Genomic DNA, 24,432 nt, shown 5'->3' on the forward strand with positions numbered 1-24,432 from the left:
TATGATAACAAGAGGAGATCTGAATTCCATGTGATCTTTACACCAATTCAACACTTGTTTGACTGTATATTTGTAATCTCACCCCCAGTTCCACCCATATGAGGATGGGTTCCCCTTTGAGTCCGGTTCCTCTCAAGGTTTCTTCCTTACCAATTTAAGGGAGTTTTTCCTTGCCACTTCTGCTCATTGGGGATAAATAAATACATACATACATACATACATACATACTGTGAACTATATATATCTTATTTTTTTACTATATTAATTCTTTTTTCTCCTTATGTTTAACTTCTGTTCTATGTTTATGTTCTGTAAAGCTGCTTTGAGACGAAGCCCATTGTAAAAAGCGCTATACAAATAAACTTGAATTGAATTGAACAATTGCATTTAGTCTGAGCAATAATATGCTAAATACAGTAAGAAATTAAAAATGAAAACGCTGAAAAGCATTAGCAAAAATGCGTCTGAACTCATGCATCAATATCAAATGTAAATATACACCGATCAGGCATAACACTATGACCACTGGCAGGTGAACTGAATAACACTGATTATCTCCTCGGGCAGTTGTTCAAAGGTAAGCTGATCAGATTTTGGTTATCGGATTGGATCAAATCTTGAAAATGGGTTGTTCAAAAGGGAAAGAAAGAATCTGAAATCCGATTAGATTATGAAATCCAATCCTAGTTTTAATCTGGATCAAACCTTCAGTTTGTGTTGTTCAAAACTTGTCAGTAAGATTTGGATAACTTTGATCCAAAAAAACAAGATTATCCTGGATCCCAACAGGGGGTAGGATTTCAAGGTGGATTCCAGGAAAAAAGTAGTAAAACATTAATAGAAAAAAGAAAAGACATTATGAATGGAAGTGGATGTTTGTTATTTTTGGGTTTTGTCTCAAAATAAAAAACTCTTACAGTGACCCCATGTTGGCTCTCCTACCTGTTCTTTACACAGCTGGTAGCCCACGTTGTGATATATTGTCCCATTTAGAGCACAGGTAATCCGGATTTGGTAGTCTTGAAAACGGTGTATGTGGATCAGGGTGATCCAATCCAATGTTGCTTTGAAAAACCGGCGTAAAAGTAAGACGGATTACCTGATCCTGAATAGGAAAAAATGGGATTTCTAAATCCGGATCATTTTGATCCAGATTAAATTTTTTGAACAACTGGCCCTATGAGATCAACGGGTGTGCATGTGGCTGTAAAGGGACATAATTTGGGGCCCTTGATTCTTTGGGAAACAGTCAAGACCTCAGTTTACATTCTGTTACACTTCAATACCCTCTCATTATATACAAACCCCTGTTTGATTATTGTGCTATAAGCTATTTATATCTATATATTTCTATCTTTGTAAAATATTTACATACTTTTTCATATACAATAATTGAGTTACAATTTTTTACTTTTATCGTCTTGATTGTAGTTCTATTTTATGACATTTTTTACGTATAAACTTATTTAAATTCTAAATTATTCAAGTTTAGATTGCACCAAATTATATGTGAATTGCACTTTAAGGACTGCTTTAATTTTGCTGTACTCAGTATAGTGACAATAAAGAAATCTTGAATCTTAAAAAAAAATATGTGAACCTCCAAGGCACAGGCACTGCATTGTTTGATAAAGAGGCAAAAATGAATGCTTGAGAATAAATAGGTTTTGGTCAAAAATGTTCAGCCAACATTATTTACTGTTCAGTGTCACCCAAATGAGGATGGGTTTTAATTCCGATTCATCTCAAGGTTTCTTAATCATTTCATCTCAGGGAGTTTTTTCCTTGCCCCTGTCATCTCAGGTTTGCTCATTGGGGATCTATAGTAACTTAATTTTAAACTTTTCATTTTTAATTGTAAATTTTAATTTGTTTCTATACTTCTGTAAAGCTGCTTTGAAACAATGTGAATTGTTAAAAGCGATATACAAATAAACTGAATTGAATTGAACAAAGCAACTGGTGAATGAGGCATCAGCACCACATATGGCCTCATCACCATGGCCTGAAAGTCATACATTGCAAAAGTCCCAACTCCAAGATACCAAAAAAAACCCAAAAAAAAACAGGTCTTTATGAGAACTATGTTTGCAGAAAAAAAGGGTTAAGAGTTTAATCTTGAGAGCAACATAGTGAAACATGCGAGTGGCAGCATTATGGCTGTGGTTTGCTGGAACTGGTGTACTTAAGATTATGAGAAATTCTGGTGCATCTCATGTTCAGCAAATATTAAATATAACTAACTGAAACTAAACTATTGACCCACAGTGAATTTGTGGTTTTCAGAGAATTAAAAATATGGGAAGGAAATAATTAGGAAACTTACTTGGTATGTGTTAAGCATTACAGAGTTTACAGTACAAGCTCAGTGGTTAAGATTTTGAATTACTGATCAGAATGTTTAGAACTGTGGGGGTCACGGTGGCTTAGTGGGTAGCACGTTCGCCTCACACCTCCAGGGTCGGGGGTTCGATTCCCACCTCCACCCTGTGTGTGTGGAGTTTGCATGTTCTCCCCGTGCCTCGGGGGTTTCCTCCGGGTACTCCGGTTTCCTCCCCCGGTCCAAAGACATGCATGGTAGGTTGATTGGCATCTCTGGAAAATTGTCCGTAGTGTGTGAGTGTGTGAGTGAATGAGAGTGTGTTTGTGCCCTGTGATGGGTTGGCACTCCGTCCAGGGTGTATCCTGCCTCGATGCCCGATGACGCCTGAGATAGGCACAGGCTCCCCGTGACCCGAGAAGTTCGGATAAGCGGTAGAAGATGAATGAATGAATGTTTAGAACTCAAATCCCGGGACCACCAAGCTGCCACCTGCTGGGCCTTTGAGCAAAGCCCTTAACCCTCAACTGCTCAGTTGTATAAATTAGATAAAAGGCACAGCCAAATACTATAAATGTAAATGTAATGTATGTGTAAGTTCAGGTTAAATGAAGCTTCATCATCTCTTCTAATTGACCATCATATCTAACTGACCATTTTATTTATTTGTAGAATTTTGATGGTTTATTCTTTTCAATTAAAATTGAAAAATGAGAACTTTTATTTACATTTTTAATTATTGTTTTTCCAGAACCATCTACAAATAATCACCTTTGAACTTTTATCAATTTACACCAAACATATTTAAATCTAGTATTTTACATCGACAATCCAGAGGATTGACATTTGCACCAAAATACTGGATCTCATATCTTATTAGCAACCATAAAATAAAAATGAACAATGATTTGACTTAAATTTTTATCTGATGTCTGTAATAAAGGCTTCACCAGTCACATGTTGGCTCAGCAGAAAAACTTTTCAAGCTTTCATTTTTCAAAATTCATTATTTTTTGGCCCGAGCACTGATGGTGCAAAGCCCTATTGTTTTTGCTCGGGTTCTTTATTTATTTATTTATAAATATTTATTTTGCACACATTGGTCAATTGGGGTCCCTTAACATGCTCGAAAACTTGAAATTTGGAACACACGTCAGAGTCGCGCGACGCTAGGCTTGGGCTGGAATACGGGCTTGGCAGGGGGCTCTGTAGCGCCCCCTGTAATGAAAAAACAAACATTTGTGCACAGATCGGGCAATTATGTACGCACATGTACGAGACTTGGTACGCATATAGATCTCATCGACCCGAACAACTTTCGTGCTCTAAACATTGATCTCTGCCCAACAGGAAGTCGGCCATTTTGGATTATTTCAATAATTGCATGCGGTGAATTTTTAAGTAGTCCTCCTAGGAAATTCATGCGATTGACATCAAACATGGTGAACATGATGCCGAGACATTGCACTTGCTAAATTCCGAAGGGGTTATCGATATCTCGAACGGTGCTGCCACGGCCAGGCGACGAAGTTATGGCGAATTCAGAGAAACAGGAAATGTCTAATATCTAAAGCAAACAATGTCTTATTGGGATGACACGCGGTGTGTATGTTCGGCCAAGGATTCCGATCGCATCGATGTGCCTATTGTGAATCTCGGACATAGCGCCACCAACAGGCGCCAGGAAGTGTGTCAGTCACAACAGTTGCATGTGTGAACTTTTAAATACTCCTCCTAGGGAATTCTTGTGATTGACACCAAAAGTTGTGAACATGATGATGAGACATTGCACTTGCCAAATTCCGAAGGGATTTTTGATATCTCGAACGGTGCTGCCATGGCGAGGCGACTAAGTTATGGCGAATTCAGAGAAACAGGAAGTGTCTTCTATCTAAGGCAAAAAATGTCTTATTGTGATGACACGCGGTGCGTATGTTCGGGTAAGGATTCCGATCGCAGCAATGTGCCTATTGTGAATCTTGGACATAGCGCCACCAACAGGCCCCAGGAAGTGTGTCAGTCACAAAGGTGGATGTTTTGACAGCTGCATGCGGTAAACTTTTAAATGCTCTTCCTAGAGGATTCATGCGATTGACATCAAACATGGTGAACATGATGCCGAGACGTTGCACTTGCTAAATTCCGAAGGGATTTTTGATATCTCGAATGGTGCTGCCATGGTGAGGCGACTAATTTATGGTGAATTCAGAGAAACAGGAAGTGTCTTCTATCTAAGGCAAAAAATGTCTTATTGTGATGACACGCGGTGTGTATGTTCGGCCAAGGATTCCGATCGCAGCGATGTGCCTATTGTGAATCTCGGACATAGCGCCACCAACAGCCGCCAGAAAGTGTGTCAGTCACTACAGTTGCATGTGGTGAACTAGGACATTTATGTCCTTCTAGGACATTCATGTCTTATTGTGATGACATGCGGTGTGTATGTTCGGCCAAGGATTACGATCGCATCGATGTACTTATTGTGAGTCCCGGGTATAGCGCCACCAACAGGGCCCAGGAAGTGTGTCAGTCACAAAGGTGGATTTTTTGACAGCTGTATGCGGTAAATTTTTAAATGCTCCTCCTAGGGGGTTCATCCAATTGAGACCAGACTTGGCCACCATGACACAGAGATATTAGAGATGTGAAATTGCGAATGGATTTTTGATATCTCAAACACTGTTGCCATGGCATCCTGTCAAATTTTACTTTTATTTCAGGCATATTTAAGGCTTTTGGCGTGCTTAGATTAACTTGAAATTTGACACATACATCACATTTGTCGGCTGTTAAGTGTGGACAAAAAGGTCAGACAAAGGTGTGTTTCTTAAGTGGCTCATTAGCGCCCCCATTTGTCTAAAATGTGGGGTTTCATTTACCTACAGTTCCCAAATGGATCAGTAACAACGTAAAATAGTCCACTGATATTTACCCATTTGATGCACTTGCCCACCATGCATTGTTTTCTGGGAGGCACCGTATAGCGATAAATAAACGTGCGAGGGCCCGTCATCGCTGCTTGCAGCTATATTTCAAATTTGAATTTCATTACTTTGGAGCTAATATAACCAGAAAAAATGACATTTAGGTTTTTTTTTCAGGTGATAAGACAGATAATAATATGTTTATTAACAAAAGACGAGCAATAATGTAAAACTGGTTCATAATTTGATCTTATTTAAATTCATTATCTCCCTTTCTTTAACACCCTGATTCTCATATTTACATTTACAGAATTTGGATGACACCCATATCAGAGATACATACATTTTGGTGGACCTGGGATTCGAATACTCAACCTTCTGATCAGCAGTCTAACTAATCTACTGATCAGACTGATCAGCAGTCTAACTAATCTACCACATATATAGATTTAGATAATCTATAGTGATTAACTGAATTAGGTGTTTTAAAAATAACCTCCAATATAATAACCTCCAATAACCTCTATCTGCTGTTTTAATACAGTAACCTTCACTTTTTTGGTAAGGGTTTCTACCAGATTTTGCAGTATGACTGGAGATTTAACCAATGTGACACAATTTAGTTCTAGTGAATTGATAATGTGCGTTTTAGAAAAAACCACACCTAGTATGGGTATGATGGTCAGGATTACACAAAACAAACCAGCCTATATCCTCTTAAGATCTAGTGCATGCAGAGGTGACAAAAATGCTGTCTCAAAAGAGTTATTGCAAAAACAACTCTTGCACCGGAAAAAGTTTCCAAATTTCTTTGGTATTCTTTATTGTGAAACACCTTAATATTTTTTGCAATAATGATTGCACTATTTCTTTATTTCTTTCCTCCAATAAACACTTCCATTTTACCACATAGGCAGATGTAACCTAGCTTAGCGCCGGATCTAGTAGTGTACACTGGTGATCTGGTGATTTAATTTCATTATAAATTACAATAGCTATGTAGTAATATGTGCCACAGTGACACAGAATGAGAAGTGTGCAAGTCTGAGCTTGCGATACAGGCTGTTAGTGCAAGTTCACAGTAAGTTTCAGTTGAAACTATGATTTAAATCAGACTTACGATGATAGCTTAGGACAAAGGTTTGTGGGAAGTAAAAATACAATACATAAACAAACAAATAAATAAATAAAAATATTGATTCATTTTCTGTAGCATGTATCGACCCTGGAGCTTATCCTAGGGGACTCAGGACATAAGGCAAGATGCCAATCGGCCTATACCTCTTGCTTTTGGACTGGCAGGGAACTTAACATACCTTTTTTACTTTGAAAATCCTATTTCAGATTTAGTCTCCATTTGGCGCTGTTCTTCTGTCAAGGATTTCTACTAGATTTGGGTACATGGCTGTGTGGATTTGGCCTTTCAAACACAAGAGCATTAATGAAGTCAAATGGTGGTTAAGTAGTGTATAATGTATAAACTGTTAGATGGTTGAGGTCAGAACTATGCAGTGTTGTATAAAGTACTAGAAAGCAATACTTGAGTAAAAGTACAAGTATCATACTAGAAAATGACTTTGGTAGAAATGAAAGTTATCTTTTAGAATATTACTCAATTAAAAGTCTAGTATCTGATATTTAGTGTACTTAAGTATCAAAAGTAATTTTCTGATATTTAATATACTTAAGTATTTGAAGTAAAAGTAAAAAGTAAAATTTCAGTGATTTTCGGCAGGCATAAGAGCCCTCAGTGAAAATTTAAAACAAGAAGATATTATATGACTACATAGTAAGCCAAAAGTTATCGGGGGGCGGCGACAATAAATATAACATTTTCATGAGCAATTTTTGAAGAGAGGACACAAATAATAGTCAAATTGTACTTATAAAGATATGTCCCACAGTGAAAAACTTTGCTTGTATCATTATTATTGTAGCATGGAGACTGTGTCATTATGGTTATTTTCAAAGTTTTTCACAGGTTCAAATTTTCCATTTTTCCGTCATTTTATCTAGTCTATTACACTGCACGGCAAGTTTATTTATACTGTAGCACGGACATCACCAAATGGCGGACCGCGGTCCGGATCCGGACCGAGTGACGGGTCTGCCCGGACCAGTTAAAATTCTAATATTATCATATTAAGTATCCCCTTATTATAATCTAATATTATAAGATTATATAAGCTCTTTGATATTAATAAAAAGATACATCTTTCGTTCATGCACAGTTAATGTAGTTATTACGACAGGAGCGTCATCAAAAGCCAAGCCAAAAACAGATTGTTTCTGTTCCATACTCCAGAGCAGAAGGTGGCAGTAATGCACCTAATTACGCTAGCAGGACAATTAAGATTCAAACTGCTGGCATATGGGGTCAGAATTGTTTCGTTATTCTGAATAAATACACTATGATCCACAAATAAATATAAAGAGTTTCACAAATATTTTTACAAATTTCACAAAAAGAAATGAAATTCACAAATTAATAAAATGGGATTTGAAAATAAAAAAATATTTATAAATTGTATTTATTTGCGAATTGCTTCCTGCTCATTTGTGAATCGCGTTCTGTGCATTTGTGGATTTGAAACATTTCTAACGTCTAACGTCTAATTCGCAAATAAATACAATTTATAATTTTTTTTTATTTGCAAATCCCATTTTATTTATTTGTGAATTTCATTTCTTTTTGTGAAATTTGTAAAAAAATATTTGTGAAACTCTTTATATTTATTTGTGGATCATAGTGTATTTATTCAGAATAACGAAACAATTCTGACCCCATAATTTTGAGCCCATACCTGTGTTATTAATGTAGTTAATGTTTTAAAGAGGGGCAGCTCAAAAGTCTTTTGTTTATTTTTTTCTTAAAGATTAAAAGCACTTTTATTTTATTCAAAAGATTCTGAATGGTTTACATTACTTGAGATATAGGCCCTAAGTTCAGGCTGCTCAAAGCTGTTTACACTTTTTATTCATTTTATTCAGAAGAAATTCAGTGTCTGTTACTTGACATGTAGTAAAGACAACTACATGATTGTTTTCCATTCAAGTGCCATACAAGTTCAGACTTTGAAAACACTTGAAATTTAACAATAAATTATATAGAAATGTATGTGCGTTATTGATTTTATTAAAATAAGGGTACACTATTTTAAGTGACAATAAAAGATTCGGACCTTTGCTGGGAGGAAATTTTAGTAACTGGACCTCTTGGAATTTTAATAGAATACCCTTGCTGTAGCACATTTCATACACAATGGTAATTCAAAGTGCTTTACATAAAGAAAGTAAAACTATCATAAAAAATCACAACAATAAAACGAGTAATTAAAAAAAGGTTTACATTTTTATTTAAAATTAATTAAGACACTTAGGAACAGAATAGAAATTGATTATACAAAAAAATACAGTGAGGTCAGTTCGGACGTAGCACAGTGCTCATTTAGTAAAAGCACAGCTAAACAATATGCTAATTGTGGCCGTTAATGTTAAGTTAACATTATGCCAAGTCGTCCCAAATAAAACAATGCATGGGGAAACGACTTTGGCGTGTTAGTTACAGTGCACTATGCAACAAACAAGTAAACAAGCTAACGTTAACTAGATAAGTCAGATTTTAATCGCTAATTAGCAGATTCATGGAGAATTACATCGGTAATCAGCATTTTTGCCGCAACTAATTTATGAATGAATCTGCATCAAGCTACATTGCTACATTAAAGAGAATCGCTTTATTTAAATTGAATAAAATCCCCTACTTAATGAAGTTCAACATTAACTGAGCCGCAGCCACACACACCTGACTCGTGTGTGCAGAGTAGGTGAGATGACCTGGGAAAGCAGGCAGTGGGTCAAACCATTGTGAGGAAGCGGAGGGGGAACTCAACTGTTTCTAAATGCATTTTTTGCGTTTGTTTTTAGGTATGCATACATTTATTTTTCACAGTAGAGAGTGCGACATTTTTAAATATTTTTTTGGGGGGAGTTTACGCCCATGTATGTGTGCATTCTCTACAAACAGTGTGTCCAATAAATGCAGTCATTAACCTGTTACCTGTCGCCCCCCCATTTTCATGATTTTCGCCTAGATGACATACCCACATAAAAAACAAATATTCACAAGACAAAGACCAAATTAATAAATGTTATTTTTATTTTGTATAATGGATTGTTTGCATCAATATTTTGTTTGTGCTATCAACTCTGGTAATAAGAATAGTGAAATTTCACTGCTTTTGGTTGTCGTATTTGCGGCTTTCCGCCGATTAACTTTATACAGTAAATAAATGCCTCCATCTCTGACTGCGCGTGCACGCGGCGCGTGCCTGTGCTTCTCCGTAGAGTGTGCGGACGTGCGTAATGATTCGCCAAACCTCCCTTATTGCAGTCACACACATTTCTTCTGATTTTATTTTGTAGTAACGAGTAACGAAGATGCTTAGTGGGAATATAACGGAGTAAAAGTATACATTTTATCTAGGAAATGTGGCGGAGTAAAAGTGAAAGTTGACATAACTTTAAATAGCGAAGTAAAGTACAAATACGTGAAATTTTTACTTAAGTACAGTAACGAAGTATTTGTACTCCGTTACATTACAACACTGGAACCTCTGTATGTGTATGCCAGTTGAGTTCATCCATTCCAATCTTGGCAAATCATGTCTTCATAGACCTTGCTTTGTGCATGTGTCATGATGGAATATGTCAGGGTTAAGCTTTTTAGTTCCGGTTATGTTACAACATACAAGATCATCTTTTGTAATTGTGTGCTTCTAACTTTGCAGCAGCAAATTGAGATAGATCCACCTTTGGGTATGATTGTCAAATATAGACAAACTTTTCTCTGTGTAGTGTGCATGGCATTAAAAATAATTTGACACTAAGACCTAAAGCTAGATCTACAGTGTGCAGGCATGTGTAAGAGAGTTAGAGATCTTCCGTTGGTATCTCAGATTATGAAATAAAAAGGAAATGAGTAAACTTTTATACATCTCAAACCAGATACTGTTACTTGCAGGGTATCCAGGAAGTTGTAATTCATTTTACTCCCTTATACACACTGTTGATTCTACTCAGTTTTTTAATAGAGGACTGTTTGTTTTTCAGTTCTCTGATTGCCTCCTACCAGCTCATGCACATGACTAAAATGCACGCCATGTCCCATTGTTGTGGAAAAGAGAGTCAAAGGCTTTATTTCATTCATCAGTTTGAGGTGGGAAGCAGTGTGGGCTGCTCAATTATACAAGTCGCATATCAATGCCTAGTGCATTTGCACACAATCTTACATAAAACGTGTTGAAATTATAAGCTTTCCTGAACTTTCTAGACACGACCACAGCGTAGCACATTAACCTACATCAGACCTGTTATATTTGAGCGATCAGGAAGTAAATGGTCAAAACCCTGATATGAATACAACTGTGCATGAAGTCAGTCAGCAGGTTATAACCAGGGACGACGACGTTTTTGTGATTCAGGTACGTATTTCTCCTTTCATCCATACAGTTAGAAATAAAGATATCTCCATTATCAATGGCACAGATTGTGTATGTTTAGTGAGTAATTTTATATCACCTAATGTGAAATCTGATAATAGTATACGTATACCTTCAGGTTCAGTAGTAATCTCTGGTTCAGAATTTGACCTTGAGAACTACCTTTAAAAGTTTACTCTAAAATCTAATGTACACCACATGAAATATATACAGTAAAGGAGCAAAAGGTAAGAGTAGCTTTCATCAGCACAGAGTTTGGAAGTATTATTTCTCAGATTGTAACAGGATGTTGCAGTTTGAAACCTGACCAACTTTAATTTCCGTTTTGTCAGTGGCTTTCCTTTCACATAAATTATCAGGTGCTATTTGTATGGCTTTGTTGATTATTTCTACTTGATAGAATGTGTTTTATTTCTTTCAGACATCCTTCATCTGCATTCAGTTCTGTAAAACCATCAGGCTTATGCAAAATCAGTTGGAGGAAATACTGTCTTCTAGCTTCTGACGTATCTCACACGGTTCATGTCACCACATGGTATATAATGCCTCTATGCTCATTTCCTTGACAGAACTGACAGAAAAGTGACGATCAAACATCTTAGCTTTGGATTTGTGTGAAGATGGAGAACATGGAAGATGGCAACAAAGTAAGTTGCATGATGTTTTAACTATTCTTATCATTTGTATTAGAGTGTTGGCATGTTTGTGTTTTAACGATAAAAAAACTTCACGTTCACATTATCTCATCAAAGTATCAAATAATTTCTAATAGTAGTATAATGCATAGTATATGAGAATATATATCAGTTTTTACTGTTTCCAAACATCTTTCCTGTGTGTGTGTGTGTGTGTGTGTGTGTGTGTGTGTGTGTGTGTGTGTGTGTGTGTGTGTGTGTGTGTGTGTGTGTGTGTGTGTGTGTGTTTCTCTGTTACATGTTTGTGTTGTATCGTATATTGTTTATTTTTGATTATTGTTTATATGAATGCATTTATAGGTTAAATATCTTACCTGTCACAAAGGTTATTCAAACATTCAATATATTTCACTGCACATCTCTACAGTATAGATCTATGTAATCACAATGTAAATTATATATAGCCACTTATTTACTAAAAAATGTGGTATTATAACTCTAAGGAACATCACATTGATGTAGCATATATCTTAGAATATATGCTACATCTATGTGATGTTCCTTAGAGTTTACATTTACTCTGTAAATGTATTGTACATGTTTTACATTTACACTGTAAATGTATTGTACATGAGAGCTCCATTAAGCTACACAAACTTAGTTCTTCTCTTGAACTCCAGTTGTCATGACAACATTTGGATATTGAACTGAAGTTTTCAGAAATGATTACTTGCGATCTTTAACTTGAGCTTATTCAAGTTTTTAAGGCAGGAGGTAAACATTCATTTAAAAGTATGAACATCTTGCAGTTTGTTACAGTGTACATGTAACGTTCAGATCTGCAACCCTGACTAGCTCACTTCATTTAAAACATCACATTGTTTCAGCAGGACACAGATGTCAGTGAGCAAATGGGAAGAAATTGGGGTTAACGACATAGAGGGACAAGTGTATCCAAATAATGCTGGCATTAATAAAATGGCACTTACAAACTTATCTGAACATGTTACTTTTTTTTTCTATGTTTCTGAAACATGACAATGCACAACCCTACTATAACATCCTTTTCTGCTATCTGGTTGATGGCAGATTGTTGCTTACGTATATTCCGAACACATCCTGTTTTGAGTTTTAGTTGCTCTTCGTTATATATCCCACTCATGCACAAGCCTTGTTAACATTAAAACAGATGGAGGCAACAGAGTTTTATTTTAATACAATATTGTTTCAAACATTTAGATGTTTTTATGGAGTGGTTGTAACCGCAAGGTTTCGGCAAAACACTGGGTTCAAAACTCATTCGTAGAACTTTCATATTCAAACCAGAGTTACTGAATATTTATAGTTATGCTAAGTAAATTTCTGATTGCTTACTTTCTTTTGTAACTTTCGGGAACAGAAGAATGCAATATTGAGGAATGTCTAAACTGCCAGGATTTTGCAACTCTGTGTGTGTGTGTGTGTGTGTGTGTGTGTGTGTGTGTATACATTATACCGACTTCATGCACTATTTTCCTCACTAATCTAATCTCTAGGCCACTTTGCGTGTTATACAGTCCACTTCATGTTCTTTTATTTTCTCAGCTCCACTCTTCATCTTGTGACTTTTTCTTTGTCTGTATTCCTCCATTTGCAGAAAAAGCATGTGACTGGTCACCTGTTGTTCTGTGTGTTTACGGCAGTCATTGGATCTCTGCAGTTTGGCTACAACACAGGTGTCATCAATGCACCTTATGAGGTATAATAATAATAATAATAATAATAATAATAATAATAATAATAATAATAATATATTAAAATGCTATATTGGACCCTGACCCGAGGTAGTTCGGATAAAAGCGGTAGAAAATGAATTAAATGAAATAGTGGACCCTTTAATATGCATATTATCTATAGGTAATATGTTTGTGAGATTTTTTTATGCTCTCTCTTTTTTTGTTATTCTCTCTCTCTCTCTCTCTCTCTCTCTCTCTCTCTCTCTCTCTCTCTCTCTCTCTCTCTCTCTCTCTCTCTCTCTCTCTCCTGTATTCTCTGCTGAAATGAACAGCAAATCCAGGCGTTTTTTAGGCATGCCTATTTGGAGCGCTATGGCAAACCCATGGATGACACCACTGTTACAAACTTGTGGAGTTTTGCTGTAGCTATATTCAGTGCTGGTGGCATGATTAGTGCTCTGTCTGTAGGAATTCTGGTCAACAAGTTCGGGAGGTGAGCTGCTGAGAAAAAGAGTTTATTGGGCTGAATAAATCAAGCCAAAGTGAGCTGGCTTTTAGGCTGAGAGAGCCCACAAATAAGGGGCCTACTCTTATACAAAAAATTCGATTTGAAATTTATTTAAGATTAATAGAATTAATTTGTTCCTTTCTCATCTATGCATATATTATTTAGATGATTAAAATGAGTTGACAAATAATTTTTGATCGTTTATATATTTTATTAGCTTAAACTATGCCATATTTTCCTCTCTTTTTCACACAGACGCAATTGTATGCTCCTTTCCAATATCTTGGCTCTGATCGGCGGTGGGCTGATGGGCTTGTCCAAAATCTCACGATCATATGAAATGGTGATACTTGGCCGTTTGGTCATTGGCATCTTTTGCGGTCTCTATACCGGTCTGACACCTATGTATGTTGGTGAACTGGCACCAACAGCACTGAGAGGAGCGTTCGGTACCCTTCACCAGTTAGGGATTGTCATTGGCATACTCATAGCTCAGGTAAAATGTGATTCCCAGCAAAGCAGCATTATAAACATTTTTATACCCACATTATAAGCATTGTGACCTTGTGACATTGAATTTGTATAAAATACACTGTAATTAAACTGAACAGCCATAACATTAAAACCACTGACAGGAAAAGTAAAGAACATTGATTATTAAGAACATTACAATGGCACCTGTCAAGGCAGCAAGTGAAAATACAGTTCTAAAAGTCAATGTGTTGGAAGCACAAGAAATGGACACGTGTAAAGATCTGATTTTTTTTATACAAGCCACATTGGGATGGCAAGACGACTGGGTCACCAAAAGGGTGATACAAAAGCTGCACACTGTAAATATGATTCAGGAATGGTTTGAGGAACATGACAAAGAGTTCAATATGTTAATGTAGATTCCCCAGTTCTCAATCCAATTGAGCATCTGTGGGATGTGCTGAAGTCTAATCCATAAAGGCTCCACTTTATAACTGCAAATGTCTTGGTGCCAGATACAACACACCTTCAGAAGTTACAGGTCATAGCTGTTTTATTGGCACAAGGGAAACCTAAATAATATTAGGGAAAAAAGTAGGTGGTTTTAATGATTTGGCCTTATATTTTTATACTGTAATTCTACATATCCGATATCCTAAATCTACTGTATATATATATAAAATGTCATTTTTTTATTCTTTTCCTTTTACTGTACTAATTCTACAGTTATTATGTCAGATCCTAGGTTTGGATAGCTTGCTAGCTACTCAAAAACTTTGGCCACTGTTGCTGGGACTGACGGTGTTGCCTGCAGTACTGCAGAGCATCATGCTGCTATTTTGCTCAGAGAGTCCCAGATACCTTCTCATCAACCTGCAGCAGGAGGACAAGGCTCGCAAAGGTAAGAGTAGACTCCATTCACCATTAGAGAGCAACCACAGCTTCAGCCTTATACTGCTATCTCATAATCAGGCAAAACCTCCTATCGAACCGCTGTCAATTACTGAATGTAAAGTAGGGTTATTTTTATATTCCAGAGATAATAGAGATGTCTTACCGGCATAGAGAGTATGCTGTATTAATAGTGAAATAAAATAATTTCTTTCTCTCTTTCTGTTAACTGCATTTCCTCTTATAAACACATACAGTATGATGTCAAGAGGATCCCAGACCATAGCAATGGTTTTGTGTGTCTATTTCTGTAAATATAATAAAGAAAAAACTCCTACAATGAGCAATTTTATTGTGAGAAAGAATTCAAAGAATATGGATTGTGTGTTAGTGTCTCAGTCTTTACTCCATATATTTGTATATAAGTTTTGGTGCGTCTTCGTGGGAATGCTGATGTTGAGGATGATGTTCAGGAGATGAGGGAGGAAGCCAATAAGCTAGCCACAGAAAACAAAGTGTCTATCCCGGAGCTGTTCAGCAACCCCATTTATCGGCAGCCTATCATCATCGCCATCGTCATGAACCTCTCACAGCAGTTCTCTGGAATCAATGCCGTAAGTGTCAAGTGATTGTCTCACCTAGGCATCAACAGCACAGATCATCAGTGTAGTGATTCATATTGGCCTCAAATCGGTTCTTCTATGCAGTTAACTCTTTCTACCAGACAAAATTGAATTTGTGCCTGTTTTGTTGTGTCCATATTCATCATTAAATTTCTTTGTCATTTCACACTTCACTTTGTTTTTTAATGGCTCATATGAAAGGAGTTACTTTTTTCACACAAATGTTTATATCTTCAAAGTTAATGCTGATATTAAACCCATTTATGCTCTTTGAAATGCTCTTTGACGTGATTTAAAGGTGTTATTTTTAACCACTAAAATTCTGTGTAAGGTTATTTCAACAAAGATAAAAACACCTTACAAACACCTTGGAAAGATAACAGTGTGCTGACTCATTTAATTGGCAGAAGGGAACTTCAGTGTACTAGTAAAAAGTGTTATAATAATATAATAATAATAATATTGGTGAAGTAAGGGATAGGGATATACTCTTTAAATATAAATAACAGGGTCTTGCTTTAAAGATATTCTCCATGATACGAAAGAATTTGCATTCTTTCTTATTCTTATTTGTTTTCCCACCACCACTTACTTTATCCATTAGCTTATCTCTAATATTTTTCTGTATGTTTCCAGGTATTTTATTACTCCACCGAAATCTTCAAGAAGGCAGGTTTCAGTAAGCCGGTATACCCCACTATAGGAACAGGAGTAATCAACACTATCTTCACAGTGGTCTCGGTGAGTGCGTGACACTTCTGAGAGATTATGTGATGGTGTGTCAAAAAGATGCAGTCCAGTGTTTGTTGTCTCTCAAGACAGAATTCCTGATTCTGTTCTCCTGACATCTCTTTCCATGCTGCAGTTTCTGTTTTCAGTTTATTTGAGCTGTCTGATGTCATGACAATTGGCTTGACTGACAGTCTCAGTAAACTCATTATGTGCTCTAGCGGTATACAATGTTCGATAATTTTCCTTATATTGTGTCATCATTATAAATTTTGGACATATTTATTGCCTGAGGGACATGGGAGCTTAGTAGTTAGCACATTTGACTCTGGGGTTTGGGGGTTTGATTTCCACCTCCTGGTTCTTCTTTTTGCTTTGCAGTTTTCCTTTTTCTTCTCCAGTTTCCTCCAAAATCCAAAGAAATGTGTTGTAGGCTGACTGGTGTGTGATTGTGTAATACAATGGGATGGCACCTGGACCATCGTGTCCTCCACCTTGTTTCCTGAGTTCCAGAAACAGACTCCAGGTTCTTTGGAACCATGTTTAGGAACAGTAATGCAAAAAATGGGAGGATGGATGAATTGTCTGCTTGTAGAATATCCTAATTGTCACAAATGACAAAATCACACAAAAATCTCATAAACTACAATTCTAACTCTGCTCCAGCTGTTTCTGGTGGAGCGAGCAGGAAGAAGGACGCTGCAGATGATTGGATTGGGTGGAATGGCCGTTTTCGCTCTTATTATTACCATCTCTCTTCAGCTACTGGTGGTGAGTGAGAGCTGACATTTACTTCGAAATGTACATTTACTCAAGCATTTCTCATTTTAATGAACTACTACAGAAAGTAGTTTTCCTTTTCAGGCACAAATTATTTAGACATAAATCCAGATTCTTTCATATTTTCTCTCTTTTGCATAATATATAAATTTGAATTCTGCCTAAACACGACTTATATTAAAAAGTAAACATTACAATACGCCTGAAATAATAATTAAAAAATAAATCTTCCAATGTCCAAAATTCACAAAACTTTTGTCTAAAATATGTTGAATGCTGAAGAAATTGTTGTTGTTGTTTTTTTATTATTATTATTATTATTATTATTATTTTTACAAATTCTTTTATAAACATACAATATTTACTCTGCTTGGGACTAAATGCAAAACAAATAATAATCTTTTTCAAAACAAAAGCAGTTAAAACAAACTTACCATTTATTTACCAAAACTAATAATTAAAAAACATATATTTATATTGTATGTATACAGTTATAGTGTTAGCTAATACCACCTTTGTGTCATCATTGTTTCCTTTTATGATGAAATAAGGACCCATGTGGACAGCAAGCAAAGAACCTCACTGGATCACCTGTCTCGATCTTGAATGACTGCAATAGAACTATGGAGACAACAGCAGTTGAGGTTAGTGTTCATGTGCAATAAACACCACTGCCATACTGAAACAGCAATGTAACCTACTTCCGGTGCTTCCCTAATGTTTTGCCTAATAGTTTTACACTTAATTACACAAGTGGCTTTGCTAGGGTTGAAGGGATGAGGGTCTTAGACTTTGACACTATGACTCATGTAAAAATGACAACTCTAAATACCAAAGTGTATTAATATATTTATGATGCAAAAGTACATTTTATTAAAAGTTTTTTTAATTTCATCAGAACTACAAACCTACAAACTGACATTCAAAGTGTTCAGTTTAGCAGAACCACTGCATTATTATTATTCACTCACCAACTTTTCTAATGAATGAATGACGACTGTCATGGCCGTATATTAACAGGACTTTAAAAAAAGACCGGAGGCTTTTGACAGTACATAAAGGGATCAAGCCCTGATAGTATGCATGTTTGAGCTTTATGTCCATCATCCAGTCAGTAGAATAACAAAAAATATGCATACCTTCATAAAACAGAGTGTCACAGGCATTTGAGAAAGTTATTTAGCTTTTATTCCTCATTATTATATACTGTATGTTTTGGCTCAGCCATAATAGTTAAAGATAGTTGAAGAATAGCCATAAACATATAGTTATGTGTAAAATAATAAAAATAACAGAAATGTGGTTTAAATATCCATTTGATTTTATGCTATTCAGCGTTAAGCTTTTTTCCTTTTCAGGCACAAATTATTTAGACATAAATCCATATTCTTTCATATTTTCTCTCTTTTGCATGATATATAAATTTGAATTCTGCCTAAACACGACTTATATTAAAAAGTAAACATATTGTCCATTTGATTTTATGCTATTCAGCTTTAAGACTATTTTTCCTATTACGGTAGGTTGTATTCCACCAAAATGAAGTTTACATGTAAGTTTACAGTTCCTGTGATATGCTAACTTCAGTAAAACATCAATTTACTCAGTTCTCATCCACTTAGAACAACCACAAAGACCATATTCTGTGTACAAGATTATGTGTAAAAAAATTCTCATTGCGTCTACAGAGGTAAGAATCCGGTTGCCTTCCAGTCTACTAATGAAAATATCAACAAACATGTCATGACATGATTTAATCTGGCATCAAACGGTTGGTTAATCTTCACCCACCTCATCAATATTACCGTTCAGCTAATAACTACAGCAGTGATGCATATAGGTTTACTCCTATATGCTGCACTGAAATCATTATTGTACATCAGCGGTGTCCAATCTTATCCAGAAAGGGCTGGTGTGGGTGCAGGTTTTCGTTCCAACCAAGCAGAACCTGCGCCCATACCGGCCCTTTCCGGATAAGATTGGACACCGCTGTTGTACATGAACGACTTTTGTGTATTCATGTTTGCTTGAATGTTATAATTTCATCATTCTTACAGTCTGTTGTTTTCATGGAAGAATGTGTAGAATTCAGTGAAGTAAGTGCTGAGTTATTTGGGCATTTGTGCCATATTTGGGCAATTGTGCCAGATATAAAAAATAACATTTAAAAATAATCAAAATGTGCATTAGCTTACAGCCAGATGTAACAGTATTCTTTATTAAACTAGGTTGTGATCATGGGCATAAATTTCATTTAACAGTTGGGGGGAGGGGGGTAAATATAAAACTTCTCATGAGCAATTATTGAAGGGGGGGGGGCCACAAATAACAGTCTAATTGTACTTATAAAGATTATTATTGTAGCATGGAGACGCGTCATTATGGGTATTTTCAAAGTTTTTATTCAAAGAAAGTAAAACTATCATAAAAAAATCACAACAATAAATAAAAAATAATTTAAAAAAGGTTTAAATTTTTAATCAAAATTAATTAATACACTTAATACCAATAGAAATTGATTATACAAAAAAATACGGTGAGGTCAGTTCGGACGTAGCACAGTGCTCATTTAGTAAATACACAGCTAAACAATATGCTAATTGTGGCCGTTAATGTTAAGTTACCATTATGCCAAGTCGTCCCAAATAAAACAATGCATGGGGAAACGGCTTTGGCGTGTTAGTTACAGTGCACTATGCAACAAACAAGTAAACAAGCTAACGTTAACTAGATAAGTCAGATTTTAATCGCTAATTAGCAGATTCATGGAGAATTACATCGGTAATCAGCATTTTTGCCGCAACTAATTTATGAATGAATCTGCATCAAGCTACATTGCTACATTAAAGAGAATCGCTTTATTTAAATTGAATAAAATCCCCTACTTAATGAATTGAACATTAATTGAGCCGCAGCCACACACACCTGACTCGTGTGTGCAGAGTAGGTGAGAAGACCTGGGAAAGCAGGCAGTGGGTCAAACCATTGTGAGGAAGCGGAGGGGGAACTCAACTGTTTCTAAATGCATTTTTGCGGTTGTTTTTTTTCTACTTAAACAATTATTTAGGTATACATACATATATTTTTCACAATAGATAGTGCGATGTTTTTTAAATACATTTGGGGGGGGGGGGTGTTAACAATCCTCGGATGGGGGGGGGGGGGTCCCCCGTCCCCCGTCCCCCCGGGATTTACGCCCATGGTTGTGATATCTGGTGAATATCTTTAAAAGGATCGGTTCTGGTGTTGGGTCATGCAAGACTCTGGGTCTGCTCTGTGGAAATGTAGTGAGGAATACAGTATTATAGTGTTTCTACTATATAGCCTATGTATAAGACCACAAAGCTTCTCAGATCAGATCAGTAGAGAAATGTGTTCTCAAAGCATTCAGCATGACATTCGATGACTAAAAATACCGTTCCGTTCCTTTTTCAGAGTAAAATTCCAGTGGTAAGCTACGTGGCCATCATAGCTGTTTTGGGGTTTGTAGCAACTTTTGAGATTGGCCCAGGGCCAATCCCATGGTTCATAGCAACAGAGCTGTTTGGTCAAGGTGCGAGGCCGGCTGCAGTGGCTGTAGGTGGAGGTTCCAACTGGACGGCCAACTTCCTAGTGGGTCTGTGCTTTCCGCTACTGCTGGTAAGAATACTTCCATTTGGTTGGTGATAAATCTCCCTTACTAAACATGAGACTATTATTTTCCATCATGCATTTCACTTTACATAAGAAAATCATTTTTTAATGTACAGTTTTCTAATCACGAGAGAGGAACAAGGCAAAATAAAAGTTTTATTCAAATGCAATTCTAGGAGTTAATTTAAATAGTGAACAAAATAAAAACAGAAAGCCTACATAAGACAAAAGAACTAAAAATGCCCTCTCAAAAGCTTAAAAAAAGTTCAGATGACAAAAAAAAGAGTTCACAAATCATAAATCACAATAAATCAGATCACAAACCCAATAAAAGAGATGATGTAGAACACTAAGGATGCAAAGAATCCATGCAGCTAACTTTCTTTCCTCTTTCCAGAGTGTGTGTGGACCATACGTCTTCATCATTTTCTTCGTTCTTCTTGTGTTCTTCTTCCTGTTTACCTACTTCTGGGTTCCTGAGACTAAAGGTCGGACCTTTGAGGATATTGCCAGCGGATTTGCTAGAAAGGCAGCTTCCGGCCTTCCCCAGTCCTCTCAGACACAGGGCGTGGCTGGTATGTCAGTCTCCTCCCCTACAGAGAAAGTTGCAATGGTGGAGTTTAGCGAACATAAGGATTCCAAGACAGGAGCGAACCCATAGAGCTCATTAAAAAGTTTATTTTATTCCAACTCCTCACATGATAACAAGCTCCAGAGAGGAGAAACAGGGAATTTGAGGCACATTGGGCAGATTTATTATAAAGAAGCACTAAATAACACTTTAGAGGACGATGTACTAGAGACACGCATTCAAACAAATACAGACTCATGCTGCTTATTTAACAAATGCCTGCAGCAACATAAACACCTTTATTGCAAGTGTATTCACTGTCTGAAAAAAGTGAATGACTTGCGCTACTATCAGTTTGGGACCCAATTTGGCAGGTGATAGGATTCTGGGATCCAAATCAATTTAGAATCAGTAAAAATCATTAATGAATTGACAGTACACAAAAGTTATTCAGGTGCTTTAAGTAACACATGCGAAGATAAAGTAAATATTTTCTCTTAGCCTTTACACATCAGAATATTCACTTCATCATTATAGCATGCTCCATGGGTCTTTACACTAAAAGCTTGTCTTACATTTACATTTATGCCATTTTGCAGACTCCCTTATCCAGAGTGACTTACATTTTTAATTTCAATTGAAACAACTGCGCAATTGAGGGTTAAGGGCCTTGCTCAGGGGCACAGCAGTGGCAGCTTGGTGGACCTGGGCTTTAAACCCATGACCTTCCGATCAGTAGTCCAGACCTTAATCACTTAATCACTGAGCTACCACATCCAACCTACATCCCATCTTACATTCTGTTTGGGTCAAAAAAACTTAACAAAAAAAAGAAAAACATTTTTTCCCTAATTCCCAACTCTTGAAACGGAAATAAGATTAAATGTCTGACCTAAAATTATAGAAAATATATAGAAAATTATAAAGATGCTTCTTCCTGCATTTGTACATCCATCTCTTTTTTATTTCTTCTTTCTCCTTTACATCCAAATACATCCACCATTACGAACAAGGGCATATGGAATCATGTGTTTAACTGAACGAGCATAAATTAAACACTATTACAGTAGCTATTTGTGCTCTAAATCATGTTTTTAAGATGTAATACATCTACCCACTGGGTTAAATGTTGCCAGTCTTTAAAAAGTCTTTAAACTACTAAATTAAAAAGCCACTGCTGTCTGTCTCATGACCAGGTTATACTGTAAGAGAACAAAAAATAAATATAAATATTAGAGATTTCATTTCATTTATAGAGGTACACTGATTAATTATTATATATTCACCTTGTAATATAATGTATGGTCCCACATCATTGACTGTTGACTGTTAAAACTGTTCTCATAACATTGAGCACTTTTAAGGTGAGAATAGAAAAGGTAAATTAAAAAAGCTCACTGGACAGTGTTTATCTGCTTAGATAAATAAGGTTTTTTATTTATATTTTTGTTTATTACTTACTGAAAGACACAGCGATTAAGGATTTCAAATGAATTTATGTTTTAAACATTACAGATTACAGTCTTTTTGTGCACCTAAGTTAATGAGTTAATGATCTCGGCAGGAAATGTAATTATTGCATTATTATTATTATGAATAATAATAATAATAATAATAATAATAATATATTCGAATCATTGTTTATTTGCTATTTATTTGATGAAGCTTACAGATTGCTTAACACAAAGATTGCAAACTATCCTGAAAATAAAACAAATCAGTTAATAAAAGAGGAAATTTGTGAAAACATACTGATAACCAACTACTGCTCGTTTTATTCAATTTGCTTTTCTTGTGGTTTAGCAGCTTCTGTATATTTCTGTTCTTTTTTCATTTCTGTTTCTGTTTTTTTTTTGTGTCATTACTTGCATGTTCTTTTAAATGAATAATGAATAAAACACTTGAATATTTCACAGTCTGTGTTTTTGTAATGAATAAAGTGCCGATGCTGTGTGGAGAGGTTTGAAGAGCTGAAGGAAAGTATATACTGTATAGAAGCAGTCAGTACTCCACAAAAAACATTCTGTAGATGAATATATAGACAAACAATGAAACATATTTACACATAAATATGGATTATAATGAGCAGTTAAAGTGTTATAGGTTTTTTAAACCTGCTACAGTTCTTCTGGCCTATTTGACTGCGGCTTCTGTTTCTTGCTACTGTACAAGTCAACCTGCTGGTCCTTTAATTAAAATCTTACTTTCTTTAGTGACATTCACACATTTCTGTGTAACATTTAATTTTTACCTAAAAATTGTTAAAGAAACATAAATTAAAAGACTTTTGAACAGGATCATAGGTCATCTAGCACTGAAAATAAACTTTAAAATCATCTTGTGAACTGTAAATGAATCGAATGATTTGGATAAAAAGAAATGGTGTTAGTCTCTGTGATTCCACTAGGGGACAAAACAGAGCAATGAGCTCAATACAATAAACTTAACTTTAACTTTTAAACTTAACTTAACTCACAAAGCTTTGTGAATTATATAGTTGATATTTACCCATTTCACAAACTATGGGAGTCAAAGCAGTGGAAACCTATGCAAGTCACTACAGTATATATATTTTTATTTAGCTAGAAAACAATCAATTTTATTTGAAATATATTTTATTATATGCTAAAAAGTTCTGTATACAGACACACCGTTAATTCTCAGATAAATGCTGAAAATAATTTATCTATATTTTAGTTCGTCTCATAGGATTTTAATGGATTTATTTTTAGAGGCTTATTGGAACTTTTAATGGAAATAATGTCTTGCCTGAGATAATAATAAAAAAAGAGATTATATGATATTTGAAGTTAAAGATAACACACCACATTTTTGGTATGTATGTATATATTCAGTTCAATTCAATTTCAGTTTTATCTGTATAGCCCTTTTTACAGTGGACACAGTTTCAAATGAGCTTAACAGAATATAGTACAAAATGTTTAAGATTTTTATTAGGCTTCTATTTAATATGTTTGTATATATATACAGCATGCAGCATAAATAGTATTTTCTGCACAGTGTCTCAGCTGAGGTTGATCAAAGTACAAAATCCTGTCAAGGAAAGTTAAAAAAATGTTGGTTAGTAAAAATATAACAGTGGAAATCGCACCTTCAGGATTATGAAG

General features: G+C 35.7%; 1 protein-coding gene across 1 annotated transcript; it reads left to right on the plus strand.

Moving 5' to 3' along the window:
* The first annotated feature begins 10,547 nt into the window (after window positions 1–10,547).
* On the plus strand, window positions 10,548–23,217 carry slc2a3b (solute carrier family 2 member 3b). Its single transcript, XM_027146566.2, has 12 exons — window positions 10,548–10,727; window positions 11,315–11,392; window positions 13,017–13,118; window positions 13,428–13,588; window positions 13,859–14,099; window positions 14,816–14,978; window positions 15,395–15,582; window positions 16,228–16,332; window positions 16,987–17,091; window positions 17,652–17,744; window positions 20,536–20,739; window positions 21,131–23,217. The coding sequence occupies exons 2-12, from the start codon at window positions 11,366–11,368 to the stop codon at window positions 21,392–21,394; spliced, it is 1,653 nt and encodes a 550-aa protein (XP_027002367.1). The 5' UTR covers window positions 10,548–10,727; window positions 11,315–11,365; the 3' UTR covers window positions 21,395–23,217.
* Window positions 23,218–24,432: the final 1,215 nt, after the last annotated feature.

Source organism: Tachysurus fulvidraco, chromosome 3 (genome assembly GCF_022655615.1).
Source record: "Tachysurus fulvidraco isolate hzauxx_2018 chromosome 3, HZAU_PFXX_2.0, whole genome shotgun sequence".
Lineage (NCBI taxonomy): Eukaryota > Metazoa > Chordata > Actinopteri > Siluriformes > Bagridae > Tachysurus > Tachysurus fulvidraco.